Genomic DNA, 26248 nt, shown 5'->3' with positions numbered 1-26248 from the left:
CTAAGTGCGCTCGCCTATCTGCAGGTCTGATCAGCTCCAGATGACGTACAGACTTCTCAATGCCATAATTATCCGCATTGCCTTCGGGTTTTTTGGGTTTCGTGGTTGTTTGTTTGGTTTTGGTTATTTTGGGTTTTTTTTCCCTCTTTTTGCCAAGTTGAAGGAGTAGGGAGGTGAAAGATAATACATTTGTGGGTGGAAAAGAATTGGCTTAAAATAGAAAGACGGGTTGTATCTGATCTGGCAGTTTTGCATGGCTCATCTCAAATCCTGCTGGCTGTTACTGTTCAGAATAAATGCATTTTAGCAAAGGGAAGCCGAGGGAAAACAGGCCCTTCGCTTGCATTATTTTTCAGTAAGTTAAAGGAGGACTTTTCATATTCACATTCACATTTGAAATACAAATCTATACTTGCTGTCCCAAGCACAATACAACGACATGAAGGAACATGCGTTTATAAAACAGCATTTTGAAATACCTTGCTTCTGTTATTCAAACAATAAATCAGTGATGTTTTGGAACATTTGACTTGGGTTTTGGGGTGGCATTCCCCAGCTCTCATTACTTCACACCAAAGAATCGGTTTTGAGTTATTGCAGCTCAGCCATTTCGTGTCTCCCTCCATCTCCCTGCATCCCCAGCAGAAACACATCATGTCCCAGCAGAGGAACTTGAACTTGAACCTGGGTCGTCCCCTCACTTTCACTTTCAAGCGCAGGAAGCTTTGGTTCAGTTTTCTAAAGGACCTCATGACAGTTTTCCCAAAAAAGCTGTTTAGACGGAAACACGGGTTAAAGCTGCCGTGAGTTCATCCACAATGTTTTCTCTTCTGATGTTCTTTATGTATGAATAATCATAGATGAAAAGTGAATGATTCTCAAGGATTTCCTGCTTATTTTTCAAACTGGCATTAATCCCTGTTTAACAGATAACATCTGAAATCAATTGAGAGTCTTGCATACACAGAACCCAGTGGAAATTTATGTGTAAAGCAGGTATTACTTCGGACGTATCTCACTGCAAAAACTCTGATTTTGCTTATCCATAATATGAGGGGTGCAGCTAGGTTAAATTAATAACCGCTTTACTGTGTGGTTTTTCAAATCCACAGAGATGATGAAAATCCAGTTTAAAAGGAAAATATATCCTCAATGGAAACAAAAAAATACTGAAGCTTTGTTTAACCTGACAGATACATTCACCCCAATGTACAGCTTCCTACTTTCCACGCACTGTTTGGGAAGCAAAGCTTCTTTAAGATAGAAACGTTAAAAACTGCAGCGAATATCTGCATAAAAGGCAAAACTCATACAGATGTAGACTGTGGGTTAAGAGCTATTTATGCAGTATCAGAAGACTAAACCAGACTCTGGCCTGGCCATAAACTAAACCCACGCCCTAAATGAGGTGCCAAGCCACAAAAAGCATTTGCGTCAACTGGGAATACAAGGAAAAGAAGGACTTCTAATTATAGGGCCTGGAAGCGGAAGCCCAGAGCGATTAGGAGTTTAGGCGCTGCTGTATGTTTATCTGGGAGCTTCCTCCCGCTCGCTCTCAGCCCGGCTTTGATAGATGAGGCTTGGCCTGCAGGGCGGGACTCGAGCTGCCCATGGTACACGGAGTTCTCCGCCATCCCGAGGAGACCGAGCGCGAACCCTCCAGGCTTCTGTGGCCGTGTAGGAACATAACTCTCTGCAGCGAGGCGTCAGCTGGTTAGCCCAACCGGCTCGATTACAGAGCAGCAAATCTCCGCTGGGTACTCGCTATAAAATCTGGGAAACCTGAGTAGCCTAAGCATCTCCACCACATCCTATTTATAACACCTATCTAATTGCATAGTTGTTTATTATACGCATACAAACGAGGTAGGCGCAATTTCGCCGCGGGTTTGGGTTTCAGGAGTAACTTCACTTGAAGTAACGCCATCTTTCAGACTGGCCTCCCCAAACAATGTCATTCTGTAATTACACGCTGAGCAGCTCCACACGTTCGAGCTGCCTGGGATTTGTTCTAAGAACACCAAGGGCACAACAGTTTGGAAAGCAGGAGTACGTCTGCACGGAGGGAACAGATATTCGCGGATATACTTCATATCGGAACGCAACTCTTCCATTTCCACGCGTGCAGAGCCGTATAGAGACCCGCAGAGCCACCGCACAAATACCCTGTTTGCATGAACAGGGAGGGGAATAAATACTAACTTTTAAAATATGAGCAGAGATACCACGCAACAGTAACGCTGCACCGTGCAGGTTTTCAAATGACAGGATCAGAGAGCTCCTTATAGAGCCCATACGCATCGCGCTTGGCATGCGGATGATACAGATCCCTGTTACACCACCATGGATGGTATAGATCTCCGGTCCACCACCATGGATGGTAGAGATCATGGTTCCACCGCCCTGGATGGTATAGATCTCCGGTTCACCACCATGAATGGTATAGATCTCTGTTACACCACCATGGATGGTACAGATCTCCATTCCACCACCATGGATGGTAGAGATCTCCAGTTCACCACCATGAACGGTATAGATCTCTGTTCCGCCGCCATGGATGGTACAGATCTCCGTTCCACCACCATGGACGGTATAGATCTGTTCCACCAGTGCTCCCTGGCTAACGCACTCACGTATGTCTCTTGTTAAGACAAAGTTGACATGGTCCATGGTTGCACAAATCGTACAAACTGACTTATGAACAGTAGCTTTATTTATACCCAGCTCTTTCCTGAGGCTGATGCCAGTCAAAATACAGCTAAATATTAGTGCTAGGAAGCCCATGTGTAACACATGTGCTGCAGTTACGAAATCCGGGCTCAAAAAAACCTAACTAAACATGGAGAATCTTATTTTTGACAACAAAATTCACCAAGAAATAAACACGAGTGTATAAAGATATCCAAAATATTTAGAAATACATATTAAAAAAACAGCAAATAAAAAGAAAGATAAGAAAAATTAAAAAATTTTGTGAATAAATACCTATGTCTGGAGAACTCCATGCACTGTGACACACTTAGGGCAATCCTATATGTATTTGGAGCTTGGGGTGGATGTATGGAAATGGTCAGACATTTACCACGTCCAACAGAGGGCTCAATGGTATGTTTTATACACTAAAATACCATCCACCAGTTTCCAAGACTAACTGACTACAGCTGATGGCCCAATAAATACTCAGACTCAATCAGGACGGGTTTGTCCCACCTGAAACAAAAGGGCAGACACAGCTGAGTAAATGAGGGCAAAAGATCAAAGGGAACGGAGTCCCCTTTTCTTTCACCCTGCTTGGAATTCCTCATAAAACGGGTACAAATCCACAGCCACGTCCCCACGTCGGCGCTTTGGGGTCTGGTAGTTGCAGAGATTGCAGTAAACGTTTTTCCTGGCCCAGCATTTGCGATAGAGACACAGTTTTTGTGACTGCAATGCATCGAATGCGATGCCATCGCGTTCATTTTAATACATTTGTCTTCAAAGGCGCTAAGTCAAGGCGAAAAGTCAAAGTCAAAATAAGCAAGAGAAAGACAAATAATTATTCTGTCATTAAATAACGACAGCTCGTTTTGCTCTAGATGACACATCTGGGAAGGTGACGTTCCCAAACCAGATTCATCTTATAGATTCGAGATGAAGCTGCAGCCATTAGAAAAGTCCAGCGCGGAGCAGGTGCTGGTTGCACGATCAGTGCTGCAATAAATACATTTAGACAGCACTTACCATTATAAAAGACACCTCCAAACCTTAACTAATCCACACGTTTAATAGCAGACTGATCACACACCTTAAGTAGGAAAAACAGAAATAAAACACGAATTCTCTTAGTCTGTGAGGCCCTATCGGTGCTTCCCAACAAGCAAATTAGGTGTTTTTCTGCCCACTTGCTCTGATCAATGGGAAAAACTTGAGCAGAGACATTCTAATTTAAACCTCTTTAACTATTAACTCAAGGCCACCATCACATTTCGATATAGAACATTTAAATAATCAGAGGAGTTTCAGGTCCGTTAAAGGTGCAGTCAGGCAGCTAAAGGGGTGTACAGTTTAATCCGGTTTACTGCTGGTCCGACATTAATTTCCACATTATTAATGGATGGAAAAGCTCTTTTGGAGCCAAGGAAGCGTAATTATTTACATTTTTGATGTGTTGCATTTCACAGCTCTGAGCGGCTGCGCTGGCAGCAGTAACACTTCAGGAAAGCTGCTCGTTTATTTACCACATTTACAAGAAAAACCCCAGATATTTATAAAACGGCACCATTTTTAAGCCATTTACTATTGAGTATCTTATTGGGAGTTTCTCCTTTGACATTAAAACTACCGTAATTAAACAACAACAAAGTCAAAGGGCAAAAGTGACCTGAATGTGACGCGTCATTTACTGGTGTCAGCACTGGATTAAGAGTCAGGGATCCTGTGGAATATTCTTCCCTGGCACCGAATTACCATGCGGCTTCTCCATCCTTCATTGTCCTCAAATGAGCTTTCAACCCCTAGTGTTACAAGTTTGAACTTCTTATAGTTCATTTTCAACACACCTTTTATTTCTTTAACCTGTCTTCTTCTAACAAACCAGGTTGAAACTGGACCCAGAGCTTTGATTTCTGCTCTTTGTGCTCTCTGCTGTTCGCAAACTTCTTTTCTATCCCGTCTCCCTCACTGCTGGAATTGTGCCACTATTCTCCAGCTGCCGCCGCCTGAACAGTCTCGCACTTCATCGGCAATTTGCTGCTTCTTCTCTAAACCTGTTTCTTGAGACTTTTTCTTACCACCTGGCCCTTGACCCCACGAGGATCAAACCCCACATCCCATCTCTTTCCTGTCTGAGAACTCATCCCATTCCAAACCTGCAAGGCACCTCTAGGAATTTACACTTTTCTATTCAACATTCGGATGTCAAACATATTCCTTATGTATATTAGAAGACACCTACTCCATCCCACCAATGCTAAAGTTGGTGCTACTGCCAAATGGAGGGTGTACTTAGCTATTTTTTATGTATAGTATTTCCAGTTTGGTTTTAAGGGCTTGTACTAAAAAATACTGCACCTTCTGCTCCTCCTAAAACGGTAAGAAGCCGTGACTGAATCCTGCAGCTGGCAAACACTTCTATGAATGCATTTAAGATGTATAGAAAAAAGCTTTTATTGCAAAAGGTTGTTCCAAGGGACCACCACTCCACCTTTATAATAAATGTCCTTTGCAGAGGCTCTTAGTTACTTGTCAAATTGGCAATTGAAGCACAACTGAAAAAACTCAAATAGAGCATAATTCTCATATTTCCTGGCTACCCACAGCCACCTACTGGAGTTTTTGCAGATACAGTTCTTGTATCGAAGCCGTCGCTCCCCGGCGTAACTGAGAACCGAGGCACAAACCTTACAGGGACTGCGGTGAACGATTCAGAATGAAACAGACTTCAAACAGGATCCCCAAACAAACACCAGTAACAGATACTGGGAGCACATCTACCAGTGTAACGGGGAATAAAAGCTGCCCCGTGTCCAACACTCCAGTCCAGGCCCAGCCTGGCTAGACCCAGATCAACAGCAAGAGTGAAAATTGCAACTAGGTTAGAAAGCCCGCATGGAGAATGGGGAACCACGAGCAGGCCAGATTTCACCCATTATCACAGGTGAAAAAAAGGAATTAAGACCCAAATCTGATCTCCCATTCTGCCCAAACAGCTCAGCCCAGCTGCCAAAATCAGTCGCTACATCGGGCTGTGGGACCTGAAGCTTCTGCAGCAAGTGGAGCCACCCAGGAGCAGGAGAGCGCAGGTCACACAGAATCCCAGAATGTCAGGGGTTGGAAGGGACCTGGAAAGCTCATCCAGTGCAATCCCCCCATGGAGCAGGAACACCCAGATGAGGTTACACAGGAAGGTGTCCAGGCGGGTTGGAATGTCTGCACAGAAGGAGACTCCACAACCCCCCTGGGCAGCCTGGGCCAGTGTCTGCCACCCTCACTGAGAAGAAGTTTCTTCTCAAATTTAAGTGGAACCTCTTGTGTTCCAGTTTGAACCCATTACCCCTTGTCCTGTCATTGGTTGTCACCGAGAAGAGCCTGGCTCCATCCTCCTGACACTCACACTCATATATCTTCGCTGTTTTTATTGGACTCAAAATCTCAAACATGGAAAGCAAAAGTTATGATTGATTAGTTATGCCCTGATCCACCTTCCTTTGCTCTTCCAGTGTCTCCAGCAAAAGGCCTTTGGGTAAAACACTTATTTATTTGTTGTGTCAAATCGACTCCAATCAATGACCCAAGTTAACCTAAAAAAAGAATATTCATCCTTGTGCTTCATATTTCTATAAATCCTGAAAAATCCCCATTTCATGACCCTAAACCATCACAAATAAACAGAATTCACGTGTCAGCTGCAACACTGACTCCAAATCCTGAGAAATAGCTTCCTTTCTCAGCTGATTGTCAAAAATTCCATCCCACACGAGCCACATTTTGCAGGCAAAAGATTCTACTGTAGGCAACATATTTTTGCCTTAAAATTAATGAAGATACAAACAGAATTAAAACCGGGGGGTTGGGTTATGTGGTAACATTTGCTCCAGCAAGAGGAGCAGCTGGTCAGGATTCAAGGGCTGAACCAACTGTTCCCATCACTTACAGTCTTTGCATTTAGGAGGCAGGTGAAGAGCAATTCTGTAACACCCAAAATCCAAATAATCGAGTTTATCTTATACTAGTAAGAAGTGTCTATATATTAAAAATACATACCTCCCACATTTCAATTAAAAGTTGAAATAAAAAATGCAATACTCTTAGCTTCTCCGTTCATAAAACTTAATTAAGCTTGGTGTGCTTATAAAATTCTGTTTCCCTAGAAGGTGGAGTGGAAACCTGCGGTTTGTCACAAAATTCAGTTGATAGAAATGGTAAATATAAGGTAAAAACCCATCTGCCTGGAACTGATTTCTGAAAGACTGATCTCATTTCCATCCTTATGGATTCTATTTCTATTGTATTATCTGTGGCTGTAGAGAACCAGCGCAAGTGTGGACAACAACGTATTTAGCAACTCATGTTCAGCTTTAGCACAAATAAAACGTCTATAATTTGCTTTTAAATGCGGTGTGAGGGCAATTTACTAAAATAAAACTACAGCCCCGTAGACTCTAAAATTACTCTTAAAAGCATGTAGAACAATTTCTATAGCAGGAATAGATGCGTATAATAATTTACGCACAAGTTGGTTTTAATTATGACAGTTCATAAAGGCCTTTATACCTCAGACCTGTCAAAACGAAGAGAACAAGTCTTAGTTTTCAACATGGTAAAAATCCATAAGAGGATCCTGCTGAAAAACGAGACCCCGTAAGCACAGCCTGTTTGCTAAGAGGGCTAAAAAGCAGATTGTGGGATGCTGCCCAGATGTGCCATTTACAGATGTGCCATTTACAGATGTGCCACTTGGGAAGGTCCCTCCGAGGTGCGTCGGAGCCGTCGGGAGGTACCAGCTCTCGCCAACAGCACAAACGCTGCCATTAAAATAGTTGTTTTAATTCTGACCTCACAGCTAATACACAAGAAAGGCAGCGAGAAGCTGAAAACCAAACTCGGCGCAGCTGTCGGACGGGACATTTCACAACGGCGTTGAACCGCGTCCTTTAATTTGGGCTCTATGAATAGCAGCCGCTCGCCGCAGCTCACGCCAGCCGCTCCGCCGGCTCCGCTTGCTTTTGAGCTCATTTTGCAGCCTTAGCCTGTCACACATTTTCCTGTATTTTTAACTTTTCCATTGAGATGTGGTCTGCAAACAACGGCCAAATATCCGCTGGTGGGGTCTCATTTGAACACGTCCTAGCGATGGGTTGCATTTGTATCATTAGCCCATAACCTCCCTCCCACAGAATATGAGCAGATTGGACGGATGGCTAAAAATCCAACCAGGAGTGACCTTATCTTCACTAAGTCACAAAAGCAACCACTGGTATATAGCACTATATAAATACATCATTATTTTGACATATAGCAAATCATATAGAAAAACTGTGTCAGCTTCCTATGGAAGAAAAGGATACACAAAATACCCATATTCTTGCAATTAAAAAAAAGGAAACAGCAAAGAAGTAACACTGCCAAGTCACCTGAACTTGCAATGGGATTGCTGAAGCACTTCCAAAAGCACAATGTTACAGAGGAAGCCTGTCCAGCAGAAACAGCGTCCCCACGGCTGACGGCACAACGGGCAAAGGGAGCACATCAAGGAGCCTCACGTCATAATTTTTATTGTTACCGCTAGAATAAGGGCCCGTTAGCATTTCAGGTCTGTTTCCAGAAGATTCAATCAGCAACAACAGCCAAAGGAGGACCAGTTCTTTTTCACTTTTATTGAACTACTACATATCTTACCTATTAAAATGAAAAATGTTAAGCAGAGAGGCAATAACGACACACGCAGGGACTGGCTTTGGGAATCCCGCAGGACTGTGGGATTTGCAGAGGAGATGCCTGGCTGACGGTTTTCAGCTGCAGCACAAACGCTCCCTCCGCACTCCAACCCCAGTTACCCACTCCCCCCGTACACCATTTGATGGATACAGGAAAAAACACACAGAAAACCTAAACTAGCAGGAACTGCAGTTTTTCTCCTTTTGTTTTTCCCTTTCTAATGATTTGCTGTATGTCTTAGATCGTGACTTTTACAGTCCCCACAAAACAACTGCCCCAGAAGGAAGCTTTTATTAACATAAGGGTCTGGAAAAGGTATCCAGGGGCAGGCTGCGCAACATTATAAGAACAGCTATGGTGCCCCCTCAATATACTCAGAAATGATCCTTCAAGTCTGTTATTATTTTCCTAACGCAATCCTATAAGTTTTTACGGACCTGAATACCTGCGCGGCTCACGGGCTCTTGGGATGCGCCACGATGAAATTAAGCATTTTGCTCAGCCATACAGGCTAAAACGGTTCACTGCAACGGGTCGGTGCTCCCTGTTTGCAGTCGCTGTGTTCTGGTGCAGCATCACTGCACTGCAAAGTGGATTTTCACTCCAACCAGCCCATAGACAAAGACAGTATCAAAAGCCACCTCTTGTGTTGTTCTGCTCTGTAATGAGATCAGCTCGACTGGCAATATACCGCTATATAATGGATTAAGATGATGTTACTTACAACTCTGGCTTCAAACAGAATTCTGCCTTGATGTTAAATGAAGGCCAGAGAGGGCTGTGTGGAGAGCGGCTCTCAGCGTGGGCAGCACAGCTCCCAGTTCAACCGGCTTGATATTCCTGTCCCCAGAACAGGCACCAGGACTTGATACCTTGCTGTGAATCAGCCCCTCTGCAAATATCTCAGACGTAATTCGCAATCAGTCAAAAATAACACCAATTAGAACGAGTGTTTTGCCATTGGGTATCTTGTGGCACCATTAGATCTCAGGTAACAGTCCGTGTATGATCTACAAAGGATTGTCATTGTAGTACCTGAGCAAACCCAGAGAACTTGATTACACTACAAGTAACCCAATAATATGCAAGTATATCCTTCAATATAAAAAAGAACAAATTAATTTGCTTTTGCATAAACATTGTTTCCCTTAAATTTACACGATTATAAAAACAGTCTTAAGAAGGCATTTCATTACTACCTATAAAGCATTCTCATTTAAGCAGCTGTATTTATTTCACTTAATCAGCATTGCTTAACTCTAGGTATCTTGCTACCAGAACACAAAGCAAAAATATTACTGTTCTGAGATCGGCACAGTCGACTCAGTGAAACGCACAGAGTTCCACACAACATTCTCTGAAGTATCAGAAGAAAATTCAGCCAGATGAGAACACGGTTTTCTGTGTCAAAACCCCCCAGTGAAAACGCTGTGAACCGCACTCCACCATTAAAGAGTTCTGACATAACAGATGGGATGTCAGGATCAGACCAACTGGCCAGGAAAAGTGAAAACATAAATGACATACATTTAGTTTTAGCCTCTGAAACGTGACTTTGTCCTCAAGATCTTCATGGAGTTCGCTACATTTTAGGAACCGTTAATGTAGGCAAGTGGAAGCTGGGGATTCAGTGGCCATTTGGCTGACTGCTGCCATCAGCCAACCCCCTTCTCTGCTGTCTGTAGACAGACTGATAGACACATTAATTGTCAAGTTAATCTGATTTATTAACTGACAAGATTTGTAGTTCTGTGCTGCCCACAGTCATTGTTCATTTAGAAAGAGGAAGGAGAGGAATAGGTACTTCTGAGGTGATTCTTAAAAGTATTTTCAGATTACAGTTGATTCGGCTCAGGAGAGAGGGTAGAACCGCACGCTCCTCATCAACCAAACACATAATGGCAGCGTAAGTTACTCTAAAAGCCAGGGCCAGTGAAATGATTCATTTGATTTCCATATTTATGGAGGAGTCCAATCCACAGGTGCTGATGCTCTGGATCCCTGCGCATTGGGACACCCAGATACCTGGCTGGACACCCAACAGAAGTAATTCCATAGTCCTTCTGCTACATCTGCAGTGGCAGAACAAACCTGCCCACACACACCACAGCGTGAGAGCCGCTCAAGTTTGAAATCCCCACAAAACCACAAATTACCCAGCGTGTGACACATTCAACACTCAACAGTGAAGGTCAAAACCCCTGTAGCAGCAAGTAGATATTTGCACGTATCACAACGCGTAGCTGCAGTGATGGAACAGACACCTATGGCATCTTACTGGCTCTGTTGTGTCTACAACTACCGCATTAAAGTGGTAAAATAACTTACCGCTGGGGTTGAAAGCCATGCAGCAAATGGGCTTCTCATGCGCCGGGAAATGGGCCACGATCCCGTCGCTGTCAGAGTCCTCGCTGACCAGGACCTGAACAACACAACGGAGACAAAGGGACGTCAAGACGTAAAAACACACCTGAGAAAAACACATGATACAGAAGTTCTTCTATAAGGTACACGCAGCGGTATGGATTAGAGATAGAACTGCACGTGAATTAACGCAAACTTAGAGAAGTTCTTCAGATACGAGACATGCTCCAATTTGGTTTTTAAACAAAAGGCAACTTGAAGTTGATAAAACTCCTCGGGTCACTCTAAAGCTGATTGAAGACACACAAAAGGACCCCTAAAGGACACAGTGTCCCTAATATCTAAGTGTATGAAAAGATATTCTTAAATGTATATAAGGGAACCAAAAATGTGTGGACAAAACACACGCAAAAGCCATACAAGTATTTTACTCCTTGGTTACACCACGTTGGAGACTAAATTAATAAAACAATGAGAAAGCTCTGTCAAAAAAGGACTTGAAAGGGTTTCTGTGGTGAGTAAAAACCACCTTCGTAATAAGACAGTGCAAAATTCCCCATTTCAAGCTCAGAATAATTTGTCTGCTGCTTCCAGAATAATCTGAAAGGTTTTTAATACTTCCTATTCCGAACAGATATCAGAATAATTGGAAGATATTTTTATGCTTCAAAAAGAGAAATCATCTTTAAATGTTTAAAGAAGTCACGTAATACGGACCAAGAGGCCTGCGCCTGACTGGCTTTGAATGTTCCAACTGCTTGGCACTGTCACATCAGCACAATTATGGTTTTGCTTTCCGTTGTCAGCATTTCGTGCTTATTCCAGAACCACTAACCAAAGGGTCTGGAGATCTTCCGAACAGCTTTTCAAAGCAGCTCTTCTTTCCTCGGCCTCTATGAGCTGCACTAAATCACTGCTATGCGGCGGCTTTTCACAGCTTCCACTTTTAGGTAACTTGGCCTCATCCTAAGCATTTTGCTCTAATTAAAGAGACACAATAATGACAAAGCAAAATCATAAAGCAGCTTTACAAAAGAAACAGAAAGGCTTTTTTAAAAATCTAGTCTGTTGAACAAAAATATTTAATCTAGAAACAACAGTATCTAAATCACCGATTAACAGTTATACAGCCCACTTCACATGTATCATCTTCTACACTTTGTAAACTGGATTAATTCAGCGTGGCTTTTGGTTTCTTAAACTACTGAGAAATGCACCGCTGTTATCACATCTGTATGCTGTGCCAACCGATTCTACGCTTTAAAATGTTACTTTCAATCGCTGCTTACAATCATCTTCCTGGAAAAACACCCTTTGCATTTAATCTAAAAGGAGTTTTTAAAGGCCTTGACTTTTCACTGTAGAAGCTGATTCTCAGGTATAACAAAGCAGTCCTTATTGTGGCTGTTCCACAACTCCATTGTCTGCCACAGAAAAACAAGGAAGAAGTGGCGTAACACCCCATGGAGACGGCACCGCCTGCCTTGACAGCTGCTAAGTTGAAAAAGATGCTCGTCTTTCTAAAATCAACGTGAAAGCAGCAAAACTTTGTGGATCACTGGAGGAAAGTACTTATTTTCAGATCACCAATTTGTATTTAAATCTTCAGGCAGCACCGCAAGATTTGTGGTGTCCTTCCCCTGCACTTTTGCAGGGGCAGATGGGGAAAACACATGTCGCTGTTTAAAATCTCAGCGCTATAAAGGAGGGAGGGGGAAAAACTAATCGAAAGGAATTACAGCAGTTGACTCAACTACATCATCAACCAAAGAAAAGCCCCTTCAGAAACGCGCCTTCCAAACCTGCCACAAAAGCGCCTGGTTCCTGTGCCAATCGGAGCTTGCACAGCTTCACAAACACAGGATGATTCTCACCATTGGAGACAACTCAAGGAAGACTAAACTACGCTGATGTAACACAAGGTGCTTCATACTGCAATACGTTATTTTGTGTATTAGAGATCTTTAAATGGATATACCTGCCTCAGTACAAGGGGGTTTATAGAAATTTGCATAGATCAAGTAGGACAGACTTTGTGCAGCCAAGGACAAAGCCAGAGCGGCGCAGAAACGAAGAGTTCCCGGTCTCCACCCAGTTGAGAAACCCCTTGTGGCGGAGGCTGAGGTGGAAGACGGATCTGCAGAGGTGCTGGAGAGAACCGTGTCCATAGGTAACAAATAGCACATTAAATCAATACTGACACTGCACAACCATTTCCTTTCGGCCACTTTATGCTTTCTTACCACTGAAAAGAGCGGAGCTGGAAGTTTTTCTTGGAAGCCGAAACAGCGGTACAAATGGCCTTATAACATGGAAAAGTGCTGTGGAAACGCTGGAAGCAGCGGCTCGTTCAGCTTCCCGACGCACAGAGTGCACAGAGCCCACGGCAATCCCTCCCTTCACCCCAAACAGGCTTCGTTCGCCAAGGCAGTGCCCTCTAACCACTCTACTATTACGAGTAGAAGACCTTACAAAGTCTCTCATTGAAAAAGGTTCGTAAATCTCAACACGACCCATAATTGCAGAGTCTGAGGTGCAGAGGATGCTCCAGCGTCCTCCTTGCAGAGCTCCCCACCGTTACTAACAGAAACACCGTTTTCGGAAAAACAACCGACAAGAAAGAAACACCGAGGCTCTTCTACTACTCAGCCTATTCGTGACACCCAACTAGTATCTTATTGAGAACATCATCTCCACACACGCTGCCCAGGCCACGCTGAGCCCACGCGGCCGCTCCCTCATTCCAGCCCTGCTGAAGCTCCACAGAACAGCACATCTGATCAGAGAGGAATCGAGTCCACTTTATCTTAGTCTGAAAGAAAAACAGACCAAACACCTACGGGATCATTACATTTACCATCAGAAAACAGTCTTTGCTTTGAGGCAAGAGATAGCCAAAGCCAAAGCTTTTTTCTCCTATGCCATCCATATTTTTCTTCGTTCGTTATATCTTCCATAGAGCTGAACAGAAGCCACTAATAATTAGGACTTCAATTATTTTCATCTTTAAAGGCAAATTACAGCACTTATCCCAGTGGAGACATGTTTTTAAATAAAACATGAAAGTAACACAAATAAAAATGGACGCAAATCTAATCAAGCGGGTCCTATCCTTAATAAAATTAAGAAAGACTAATCCCATCATCGTAAAAATAAATAGGCTTGGCGATATTTATAAATACAAATATTATATAATAAAGATCTTTGCATGTGTACTGATGAAGATGCCCATTAGTTTAAATGGCTGAACTCAGGGCAGGGGTCGCTTCGGTCCCTAAGACGCATGTAGCAAACCAACCCCCTCCATAGCGACCCCCCCAACTCACAGCCAGGGTCAAACATCAGTGGAAAAGGGCTCCAAGTGATAAATCTGGGGCATTAACTCCTGCGCTCCTTTTAATAGAACCCAGCGAAACTCAAACCAGCCCTGCGCTCAGCCTGAACCATTTATCTGAGACAAAAATGTCTGCTTGACAAAAACCAGATCTCCTTTAATAAAAGTAAGGCAGACAGTATTATGCTCTGAGGGAATCCTGTTGCTCTCTTTATATTTTATATATAAGAAAATTCTTCTGTAACACACGTAGATATAAAAAGCGAGGAAAGTTGATGCCGCGTATATGAGCATTAGAACATCAAATTAGCCTTTGTGAAAGCTGTTCTTAGAAATAAAAGCACCGGTGCTAATGACCAGTGGAATTATATATGCAGTTAAAGTTTTATTATCAAATACTCTTTGCTCTTCAAGCCTCTTTTTGCTTTAGACCAAAGTTTCCCAACCATTCTTGCTCCCGATAAGCATCTTTATTTGGTTCAATTGTTATCAACTCCTTCCCAAATGAAAATGAACTTTCCAAACCGCAGCAGTCTGCAGTTTTTCCCGAAAATTCCTCTTTAATGCAATAAAAAGTTAATAGGGAACAGCAAAAAAAAATCACATTTTAAAACATAAAAAGCTCAACATGTTATCTTGTTTTTAGAAGTTATTTCTTAAATATTTCCTCAAATACTTGCACGTGTTTCGGATGATCTGTGAACGCAGTGATGACCCATCGATCACATCGCTCCCGCGCAAGCATTAAGAATCGAGTTTTGTAGTTTTAAATGAGCGCATATTTCTCTGTCAACTGAATGTTAAACGTTGAACAGATTTACATTCAGTCACAACCCGGCGGCTCTCGGGGAAGGTCGTTATTGCCCAGCACACGTGGGTGGCCTGGCCGAAGAATTAATTAACAATACAGCAACAAACGCTGAAAGAGAATCATTTTTCTTTAAAACTCAAGCCACTAAAGTCTTACACATTTAATTCCAATTACTGAAAAAGAGGACATCTGTACAGCCTTAGTTTTACCCATTTCGACTAATTAACAGATTCAAATAAATAGTCATTACATGTAACTGAAAAGTTTGCTAACACTTCATTAGAAGGAAGTTTAAACAAGCGCACGACCTTGTTCACATATTTTGGTTTACCACAAAGTTACTTGGGCATCTCGATAATTATTTTTACTCCTTTTACAAATATATCGTGACAGCCAACTTCAATAATTCTCCATTCCTTTGCATTTATTTAATTACTTCATCATTCAGATTTTCTTAAAGCACCGTCAATTTTGAAAGTAGGAGCCAACCCGTAAACAACCGCCGGGTAGGAGATTTTACTACAATATCTGCATTCATAAGGATTATTAAAAATATTTTCCCTATGGATTTAACCCTGCAAAATTACATTAGAAGATTTCCTTGCTCTTTAATTGTATATTTTCAGTGGTAAGGCAGCATTTCAACCTCCGCCGTGGTAGCACGGTACAGTTCATTAGACGCATTGAGTTCCACCTCATGTCCTTTACATTGGATATCTTTGAAATGGCAGATACAATAAAAAACTAGTGAGAGCTTCAAGCTGTAGTTAATCCCTCTGCCTTACGTCCAAAACATGTTCCTCAGCTGTCCGAATTGCAGATAAATCTGTGTGTTTGGACACAGAGAGCAGCTCACTCCATCTCCACAATGCGTTGCTGTGCTCAAGGTAAATGGACAAGCACATGCATCACTTTGGAAGCCTTTATATATATAAAAATACATAATAATGACCACACACACACAAACCCCACAACTGCTCCCCTACTGAAAAAGGGCTTATTTCTCCTTCAAAAGGAGAAATGAATTAATTCAGCCCATAAGACACTTGGCAGCACCCCCAGCCCTCTGTTTTGGGCAGAGCCACCAGCAGCATGCCCGCCCAGCACAAATTCAGCATTTCCAAGAGGCAGCGTCCTCACGGAGGAGGCAGGAACAGCACTACGTGGTTCTTTGTACCCCCCAGAGCTCTTATTTCCCACCTGGAACCTGAAAACTGGGATGAAAAACCACTAACTTTGGAAAAATCACTGCCAGGCCGCAGCAAGAGAACCGAGACTAAACCACAGCGGGAACTGCTGCACGGCGATTCCTTCCCCTAAAACACAGGTGAGCTGCACTCGGCGTTGCTCAGTCACTCTGCTCTTTCAACCGGAATAACATACTTCGGATGACGGCTATCAGCAAAACCATTTGCCACAGAAAAGTAAAATAACTTCAGAAATTAATGCTGTGAGAAAGAAACCACGTAGCTCAACGAGCCACACGGATTTCACGTCATCACGATGCTTCACGAGGAGTTTATTAGGGGCAGTCAACATGGCTTCACCAAGGGCTCCAATTCTGATCTGGGAACCCGCCAGCGGGTCCCCGCTCGCCTGTGACACCAGCACCGGGTCCCAACACTCACACAAGTGCCACCATCGGAACCTGCTCAAAAAACTTCCATTTCCACCTGAAAATAGAAACACCTGAGCAATGGCCAAAAACCCAGTTGGGATCACAAGCACATGTGGCACCCCTTGGGTTAGGAGGTTCTCTACTGGGGCAGTGCTGAATGACAGCCTGGATTTAGACTACGCACAAGATGTATTTCTTTTTAATCAACTTTCTTTCTGCTGGATACGTATTTTAGTGAAAACCAAGATTGTTAGAAGGTCTCCTGTATCACAAAAATCTAACAATGCAAAAGAAAGATCCCTCTATTTTTCCCGGAAAAAAAAAATATATATATAATGCTAATTCTGAAAGCGAGCCTGAGCGCTGAAAATAAATTATTAATATAATAGCATTTTAAAACTTCAGATCACTAAAATACGAATGCAAGAGATACAAACAATTAGGATTTCTAACTTAAAGCCTCCTTCCCAAGAGATTCAAGACAAAAATGATTTTACTGGAACTGATGGCTTATTTATGTTACAGCAGCAGTATTTGGACAAGACAAGCGTTATCATTTTTACAGCTCCTTTGCCGTAATGCCCTTTCGGCTTGATGGCTCCCGACTATTGTTAAGGTCAGAGGACAAGTTCATAAAAACCCTAAATCATCCATAACAAGACTTACAAATCTAAGCTATGTCACTGCTTTTCCCCAGGCCTCTGCAGAGGAATATGTGGCAGATTCCAATACGTGGCAGATAAAACTAACAGCAGAGGCAATGTAGGCCCACTGATGAACGAGGCGGGTGCCCTGGTGACAGAAGATACAGAGAAGGCAGAGTTACTGAACGCCGCCTTTGTCTCTGTCTGCTCTGCCGGGGGCTGTCCTGAGGATCCCGCACCGCTGAGGCCCCAGAGGAAGGCAGGACAGTGGAGGAGTTCGCCTGGGTTGATGAGGACTGGGTTAGGGAGCAGTTGGGCAATCTGGACATCCATAAATCCATGGGTCCGGATGGGATGCACCCGCGGGTGCTGAGGGAGCTGCCTGAGGTCATTGCTGGACCGCTCTCCATCATCTTGGCCAAGTCTTGGGAAACGGGAGAGGTGCCTGAGGACTGGAGGAAAGCAAATGTCACTGCAGTCTTCACAAAGGGCAGGAAGGAGGACCCGGGCAACTCTAGACCGGTCAGCCTCACCTCCATCCCTGGGAAACTGATGGAACGACTTCTCCTTGGTGCCATCTCAAGGTGTATCAGGGATAAGAGGGTCATTAGGGGCAGTCAACATGGCTTCACCAAGGGGAAGTCGTGCTTGACCAACCTCATTGACTTTGATGAGGACATAGCAAGATGGATGGATGATGGCAGAGCGGTGGACATGGTCTGTATCTAAAGGGTGAGTGTCAGGAGGATGGAGCCAGGCTCTTCTTGGTGATAACCAATGATAGGACAAGGGGAAATGGGTTCAAACTGGAACACAAAAGTTTCCACTTAAATTTGAGAAGAAACTTCTTCTCAGTGAGGGTGACAGAGCCTGGAACAGGCTGCCCAGCGGGGCTGTGGAAAATGAAAGCACATTCTGTCTGTTTGTGTGCAAACCACATTACCTGCCCTTCTGCAACGGTCTCGGTGTCGATGATGGTGACGATTCCCGGCACCAAAGGGCTGCGGCGGATGTTGCTATGAGCTAAAATCTCTTCTTCGGTGGCTCCCGACGGCAGCGTCCCCGTCAGCTGCGTCACCACCTTCCCAACCATCGTGAGTCCAGTCTTGATGGTCTAGAAAGAGAACCAGGAAAAAACATTCAGGGCTGGCTTTTGGACCCATCTTCGATTTTTTCTCAACACAATTAATATAACAAGATTGTGCGCACCAGAAACACACAAGTGTTTTTACAAGCGATATATAAGCCGCAAAAGGCTGGATGGAACAGAAGTGTCTTGAAAATATTTAGCATCCTATCAAGTTGAAGTATTCACCTTTATTTTGGAATTAAATGCTTCCAAAACATTATTGAAAAATGAAATTCATTAAAGTTGCCTAAATGATACAGTGTTTTCCTTTCTTTAACTTTCTTACTTCTTTATTCCATGAGGTGCAGAGCATGGGCAGTTGGAAGAATCAAATGATGAAGCCAAGATGGGGGTGTGGACATTGTCACCCAGAGGAATCCTTACCACCCATAGTGGTTAATGCCGAAATAGTTACGACTCCTGCACAAGTGTGAGAGACAAGTAGCTTGGCCTCGGGTAGAGCTGACAGACACGTTCCTTTGTTTCTCAGCAATTATGCCTTTTGCAGCACTAAAACTGAATACGGGACTCAAACTTGGCAAAATTAAAAAGGTACTAGAAGGGACAGCTCTGGACAAAGCACATGCAGATCCCATTAAAAATAACGTGACTTTCCAGAGTCTGCGTGTTTGCCAGACGTGGGTTTGAAAACATATTAATCGCACCAGCTTTTATTATCTAAAAATGCCGAGAATTGTTTTTGTGCTATTTGATTTGGAGAAAGCGGGACAGTAAGCACAGTAGGAGAGAGATGGGTACAACATACATAAATAAAAATCCAAGCTACAACTTTAAATACTTTCTCCTTGAATCAAGGACTGCGCCTTATTCACCTATAAAGAATGGAGCAGATTTATTATGCAATATAAATAAGAAATAGCAAAAGAGATCAGAGTGGAATGACACTATAACAAGCCAATTCTTAACTAAAAAGACAAGCTAAGCTGCCTGCTAAATTGAAAAAGAAAAAAGCGTACAGATCGCAGGCTGAAACCAAGAAGCAGCCACAAATCAATTGCAACTGCTTTGTTTAGTGCTAAAATCTCAAACTGCAGTGATTAGAAAACACATTAGTGTTCATCAATTAGCAGCCAAACGTTTGTTTTAATAATTCATAGGAAATGACTTACACAAAGTCTGTTAGTGTGTTGTCAGGAAAGCCTCTGAAGGGCCAACAGAACGAGGCGCCACACGGTATCGACGGCGCATCCCGCCAGGAAGGCGGATTAACCTCTGAGCTGCCTCGCCTGATGGACTCGCCCATTACTGCTAATGGAGACACCACCGCTGCAATCGAGCACAGCAATGGCTTTGGGGTTTAGTGTCTTGAGCAATATCCTGCCATTTGCTCCTTCGTCTGTCTTTTCATACTCGGATACAACAAACGGGAATAAAATTTTAACAGCGGCGAATTCAGAACGCTGAGAAATGTGACATAAAGCAGATGACAGTATCTGAGGAACAGGCCTAGAACAGGCCCAATGCCATCGGGAATGCGTTTCAACAAACCCTTTCCTCACAAAAACTGACAAGGCCATTTTCTGGTCAAGAGTTAAAATCATAGCAAAAGCACTGGCAGTTTATACACCAAGAAAATCAGTCTAGAAATACTATTAATATATAGCAAGATACCTACACAAGTTAAAAGAGCAAGAATCATAACTGACCTATTTTAGGAAAGATGTTTAATATTATAACTAGAGAAATAAGATGACAAAGTGCCAGGTATAAACTTACAGCTCTCTAGAATAAAATCACCACGCTTATCTAGGCAAACGAATCCCCATGACGCGCTGGACTGGGAAGTCCAAGGTGTACAACGATGTGGCCGAGGCCATTAGCTCCGAAATATCAGCGCAAAACCATTACGGCACTTACTCCTCGGTGCTGTGTGTACATTTGCAAAAACTTCCCTGGTAATCTTTAACCTTTCCCATGCCATATCAGCTGTCCCTTCCATCCATTAGCGCTAATGACCTTGCTCTCACATAAGCTGTTAGTACTCATTAAGAAGTTATCAGGTAACAAGAGAAAACAGATGCAGCCTTTGCTAAATCACTTTACCACTATAGGATTAAGAGATATGGAGAAAGAATCAACTAAAGAAGTTATGAGGTGAGAAGAACTTGGTTTATAATTTGACGCTAGACATTTGACAGACCCAATACATTTTAAATGAACCCGGTTGAAGTTTGCACTGTCCCAGGTCCTTTGTCATTGATGGGAACCTGCCGGTGCGCAGTGAAATCTTCCTATAAAGAACATTAAAATACTCGGTCCCATTCCCTCTGTGAGCAACGATGCACATTGTGCAAACACACGAGTTATCTGTGTGCTCACGTGTACACTATCTACTTCAAAATAAGACTGTTCACATTCATTCAAATATAAAGAAAGACATACATTTAATTAAAATAAATGTATGCACTCATACCTCACTTAATTGAAAAATAAGTACGACTTTAATTAGATGAGAAAAATAAAATGCATCATTCAGTGCCTGTTAGGCTGTTTTGTTCCAACAAAGGTCTTACATCCTTTTAGTGAGAAAACAACATATTGTTCCTGTTTCTCATAATAAATACATTTTACATGATTTATTTGTTTACAAATGAAAAATCTATAGAAAGCAGAAAGAGATATCAAAAAAATATGCCTGAGTAATCAACAATATGAAAGCCTCATGGTTAGTTTGAGCAAAATGAACATACAATCAATTAGAGATTCAAGTTCCAACTAAATGTTTGCTGCAACGCTCACGCTTTGCAAAGATGTTTCCCCATTTCCTAGGCAAAATACAAAGTAGTACAGAGATTGGGCCCTTATGAGTATCCATCTTCCTAACTTTCACCATTACTTTATCTCTGTGCAGAGGCTAACAACCTTTTTCTTTCTTATGATCATAAATACATTCTCTCCAGTAGCTACTCACATGATGCAATATCACTATTTCAGTGTTCGTTTATGTTCGGCTTAACATGGGAAGTTCAGGCCTATGATACTTGGCTCAGGAGGGAAAGTCAACACCTGCCTTTCAAACCCAGTTCTCCACAGTCTGGGGGATACGGGCTATAATTTATAAAAAATATAAAAATGGAGGATGTCTTTTAAACAGAATATTGCTCAGTTTTCGATGCCTATGGGAACGCTTCGACAATCATTACACGGTTTAAGAAAGCGCCGGCCTGTTCCTTGGCCGTGCCCAGGCCTGGCCGTGGCAGCGCAGCGATCCCTTCGCGAGACTTCACCGTATGCCATCAGAACTGTGGCTGATCATGCCAAGCCGGTTGGTTTTTCAGACTTATCTGTGCTATAACAACCACGCTAATGATGCTGAGATTGAAGGAGCCTGAGGAGATTTTCCCTCCTTTTTACTTTTTGGTTGCTCACGGTGAAAGTATGCAAAGAGACACGGCAAATTTCAGACGTCTTCAGAGGACCAGCAATTCAAGCTCCCCTCAACAATGTAAAAACCTGTGATTTTTCTCCTCCTCCAACCACAGCGAGACCGTGTCCAGAGCTCTGCTGATGGGATCTGTTTGGTTTTCTGTTTTGTTTTCACATGGGATGGCATCCTCTGGCCCTCTTTGTGGGTTCTCGTAACTGCTGTTTTCCTCAGCGCCGCTGAGCTTTCTGCTCCGCGCTGTCATTTAATTCCTATTATTAGATTTGTTTTGTTGTGTAGATCAGGAATGAAAAGGCTGGTGGTTACAAAGCTTGTAATCAGCACGGAGTTTGCCAGGCAATGCCAAAACTCACTCGGCGTGCGTGTGTGAGAAGAAGAAATTACTTGGCAAAACACTGCAGGCAAGTCCTCAAGGAAAGGAGTGAGGAGGGAACAGTGGAACAACAGCTCTGCACACCCTTTGGCTCCTTGGAGATTCTTCCAAGCTGTGGTCTTTGATACTCTGAAAACTCAGATATTTCTCTGAAACCAGACCGATACTGTAATGTCATCTGAATCAAGAAAACTAGGCAGTGGAACCTCGATATCAACGGTCACTAATAAACTCTAACCTTCCAAGACAGCTGCCAGGTAATTAATTAGCTCAAGTACTCACTGTCATCCTTCAGAGAGATTAAAACGTATCACGCTAGTGTGACTGAGTCCAAAAAGCACTTGTAAAGTCAGTTTTCACGATGCTAAAAGACTAATAATTCCCTGCGTTCATTTCTAATCATGTGAAGTTGTAATATTACGAATAGCACCATACAAATCCATTTTATTATGATTTTGCTGTAACAGACATCACTAATATGAGCAACTGTTTGTAATAAATAACATTTTAAAACATTAGGTCCAGTAGGACAGGAATACTTTGTGAAAAGCATCAGCCACTCAGAGCCTGGCAGGATAAGGACCACATCCCCGGCGCTAACGGCCGCATGTTTCTTAAATGTGTTTCCAACTTTGTGAATGGGGGGGCGATGACACACGGTACAATTCAGCAGGGAAACCTAATAATTATGTGACACGATAACCTCTCCCGGCAGCAGATGTACTCACTTTGGCAGCACTAATGACTGTGGCCGTGTAAGACTGAATGTTGTCTCCACAGGCTCCGCCACGGGACTGATGGCATCGGATCAGCTGCGAGAAGAAAGACAGCGACCAAGTCACTACTATTAAACTACACAAACCCCAACCCCATTACCAGAGCTCTTATTTATCATGTACGGTGGTGTGTTTTTTCCTACAAACAGCAAAAAGCCCTGCTGAGACACTTAACCCCTTTTTCTAATCTTCTGGGTGCCACCCAGACTGTCGCGTCCTCAACTCCAGTTTTCAATTACAAGATGAGTAGTCGCTGAGAATTCATAAACTTTGAAATGGTGGGATTTTAGCTCTGGCAGCAATACCACAAATAAATTTAAATAAATATAATCAAAAGCCTTAGCCATGTATACGTAACATTAAATATCAGACATCCTAAGAATCCGAATGTGGCTTTCCCTTCCTTTTTATGACTGGCGAGCAAAGAAACGACAAAGGGAAGGAGCTACTTTCAGCTTTACGTTTAACAGATTAAAGGAATGCACATGGGGTTTACTCTGCATTGCCTCCCTTCAAAATCCATAAATCAAAACAAGACTCTTGTACCTGCCATCAACCTAAAGAAGCAGCTTTTGCCTTGGAACCCTAACAAACAACGGAATCTGTGGGCTGCTGAACAATAAAATAGCAAAAACCTAGAGGTTTGTCGCTCATACACAGAATGTGTTGCCTGTTTAACTGTTTTAGCTTTCCTAGTAATCTAGAAACAGAGAGAAGTATTGTTTTTAATTAATCCTTACCTTATTTTCTGCGTAAGCAAGCCAGCGGCTTCCAAGAGCAATGGGGTTCATGTTTGGGCCTGGACAGGGATAGCAGCCTGAAAAGTTTTAAAAGGCAACATGAAGAAACATCTTAATGACTTCTTGCAAAGAATGTTATTTATTGCCAAGAAAACAGAGTCTAAACAAAAACCTTTCCATGGCTAATATCACTCAGTAAACGCTTGCGTTTTCGGTGCTAGAGATAAGACTGTGGTCAGATGAGTTATTTTGAACCGATAATTATGTGTAAATACTCATTTCTCCTTATGTCTGCATTTTTTTAATGCCGTTTTGATGCAGTGGGGTGAGGGGGAGATTTGAGTTTGGATTCGTTCTGTATCTTCATATTTCAATTAATTTTAGGCGATTGACGTCTCTCTGTTGGTCACCAGCTGCAGTTCACTTGAAGCTCGTACAGCATTTTGTGGTGTGAAAGGGTGTTTTGTGCTTTCGGTTACATTTTTAACAGCTCTCCAAACAAGCCCTTCGCCTCTCAGAATGCTTGTGCACACACTTAACTTTACAAAGTGAGATAATTCGCAATTCCTTTAAAATCAGCGGCAACGGCTCCATTACCCACCCGCTTTCCATTACCTTTATATATCATTAAAGACAGATATACACATATGCATAGAAATTAACATATTAATAGAATAGAGTATTATTCCTTTGGATTAAAAGGTGAAAATGCCTCTAACAGAAAACAGCTGTGAATGAAAACACAGCAAGGCTTAAAATCCATCAGGCCCATGTTAAATGTGATTTTATAGACAGTCCGAGTTAAAAAACAAAACACACGACAACAAAAACTTGCCTCGAGAAACAACCTCCAAGAATACCATGCTATTTGCTATTAAATTTAAAAATGAAGAATTTTAAATTCATGAAAATAAACAGAACTGAAAAGCTTAAGCGCGTAACAGCATTTCCTAGAGCCGAATCCATTCTGGTACGGCAAAACATCAGATAAAAAAGAAATCTTGCAGAAGGGGGGAGACGGGGGAAGGAGGGGACTATCGAGTGAATGGTTAATCTCAGTTTTCATCAGTTCTTAGGCTAATATAGACACTTCAGTGATTCATATTCTCTCACTGGTTGGCCAAGAAACAGAAGACAGCGAAGGCGCCCATGTGTGTCTCATTTCGGAGAGCCCGGCTTTGCTGATCCCGCGTCGCGGGCCGAAGGAGCACGGAGATGGGGCAAAATGCACCGAACCAACAACTGCCACTTATTGCATTAAATCCGACGCTACATTCTGAGAAATAAAATCCAGCTAGCTAAGCTTCTCTTTCCACCAAGTCTGTGTTGGACTCTCGATACCGATCTGCCAACCAAAGAGGAAAATCAAACCTCTTCACCATCTTCTTTTTACAAATATCAGGGTCTTTTCACACAGGCCCCCAAATAGTCCAGAACATTTACCGAGCACAACGGACTTCAGTTCAGTGGCATTATTTTCACGCCTGCAAAACGATGAAAAAGGTGCATGGGAGGGTGTTCATGAAGCACGTAGGTAGAGGTTTATATTGATATTTGACAGCACTTAAGGCCACGTTTGATGGCATTTGTTGGGCATGTGCAGAAACAGCTGCTCCACTGCTCCTGCCGGCCAAGATAAACTGCTCCTTATTCCATCTTTTAGAGCAGAGCAGGGAGGGTATTGCAAAATTCAAAAGACCATAGCAAGCTATTTCAAAGGTCATAAAGCGATGGAAGGAGAAAAGCAACAATTCATCCAATTAAACCCATCTCAGGCCAGGAAAGCAAAACCAAGTGACTATTTTGTGCGGCCTTATCGCCGCCTTGATCTCAGGAAGGAAAACGAATTCTGAAGAGATGATGCCACAATTGTTATTGCATTCCAGAAGCGCATAAAATGTGGGTAGCCAGAGCCTCTTAAGGAACAAAGCGAGCAAAGAAAAAAAGGTTGTAAATACAGCCCCAGGTTGTAAATACAAACATGCTCTTCCGATGACATTAGAGATCAGGACCGGTCAGGTTGGAATGCTGAATTTTGCTTCAGCAATTCTTATCTGGGCCAGGAAAGAACATTCAGGTCCTCTTTTATGCATCAAACGCAGCATTAAAGGCTGTGGGATGACAGCCCTTGCCATAGAGACTTCCACAGCCATTCCTGAGTCAGTCGCCCGCGTTTCCCAAACTCCACCAGCACCTCCCAGCACCCCGGAGGCAGAAAATCAAGAGGCAGCACCAGCCAAGGGATGCGCTGGCACCGCCAACTCGGGCAATCCAGCAGCGCTGAGCAACGAGGAAGGGCTTGCTTGGAAAAAGGAGTAAAGGAAGAGCTGCAAAAGGTGTTATTCTCCAAATTAAAAAATAATCAATGAAAAATGTAAAGTTATTTTAGAAAAATTGCAACTGTCTCCAACAAACCCACTACGGGCGGTAGGTTGTTCCACGGACTGGACTCCGTCAATCGGACACACAAACCAGCCAGTTCTAATAATAACCTGAGAGGTCAACAATTCAGCTCGGGACTGAACTTGACTCTCCGATACAAAAACCAGCATAAAAAAAAGAGCTATTTCCTCCCTTTCTTTTCTTTGCAAGTCTCTGCGTTTTGGAAGCTTGCAGCAGTAGAAGGATAAACAAA

General features: G+C 42.8%; 1 protein-coding gene across 15 annotated transcripts in view; it reads right to left on the bottom strand.

Annotated features, from left to right (window-relative positions):
- BCAS3 (BCAS3 microtubule associated cell migration factor) overlaps positions 1-26248 on the bottom strand; it is a 284160-nt gene that overhangs the window by 221328 nt on the left and 36584 nt on the right. For all 15 annotated transcript variants that reach the window (XR_010467329.1, XR_010467330.1, XM_065036752.1 and 12 more), the window contains exons 10-13: positions 23614-23690; positions 22826-22909; positions 18133-18303; positions 10747-10840 (exon numbers count right to left, since the gene is read on the bottom strand). Coding sequence is in view for 13 of the 15 variants with exons in the window: in XM_065036752.1 (XP_064892824.1) it covers positions 10747-10840; positions 18133-18303; positions 22826-22909; positions 23614-23690 (426 nt within the window). In the remaining 2 variants the exon portion in view is untranslated. The remainder of the gene's footprint in view (positions 1-10746; positions 10841-18132; positions 18304-22825; positions 22910-23613; positions 23691-26248) is intronic.

The sequence above is a fragment of the Columba livia genome, chromosome 20 (assembly GCF_036013475.1).
Source record: "Columba livia isolate bColLiv1 breed racing homer chromosome 20, bColLiv1.pat.W.v2, whole genome shotgun sequence".
Lineage (NCBI taxonomy): Eukaryota > Metazoa > Chordata > Aves > Columbiformes > Columbidae > Columba > Columba livia.
Note: the sequence above shows the minus strand (reverse complement) of the source record. Positions and strands in the feature narration are given on the sequence as shown.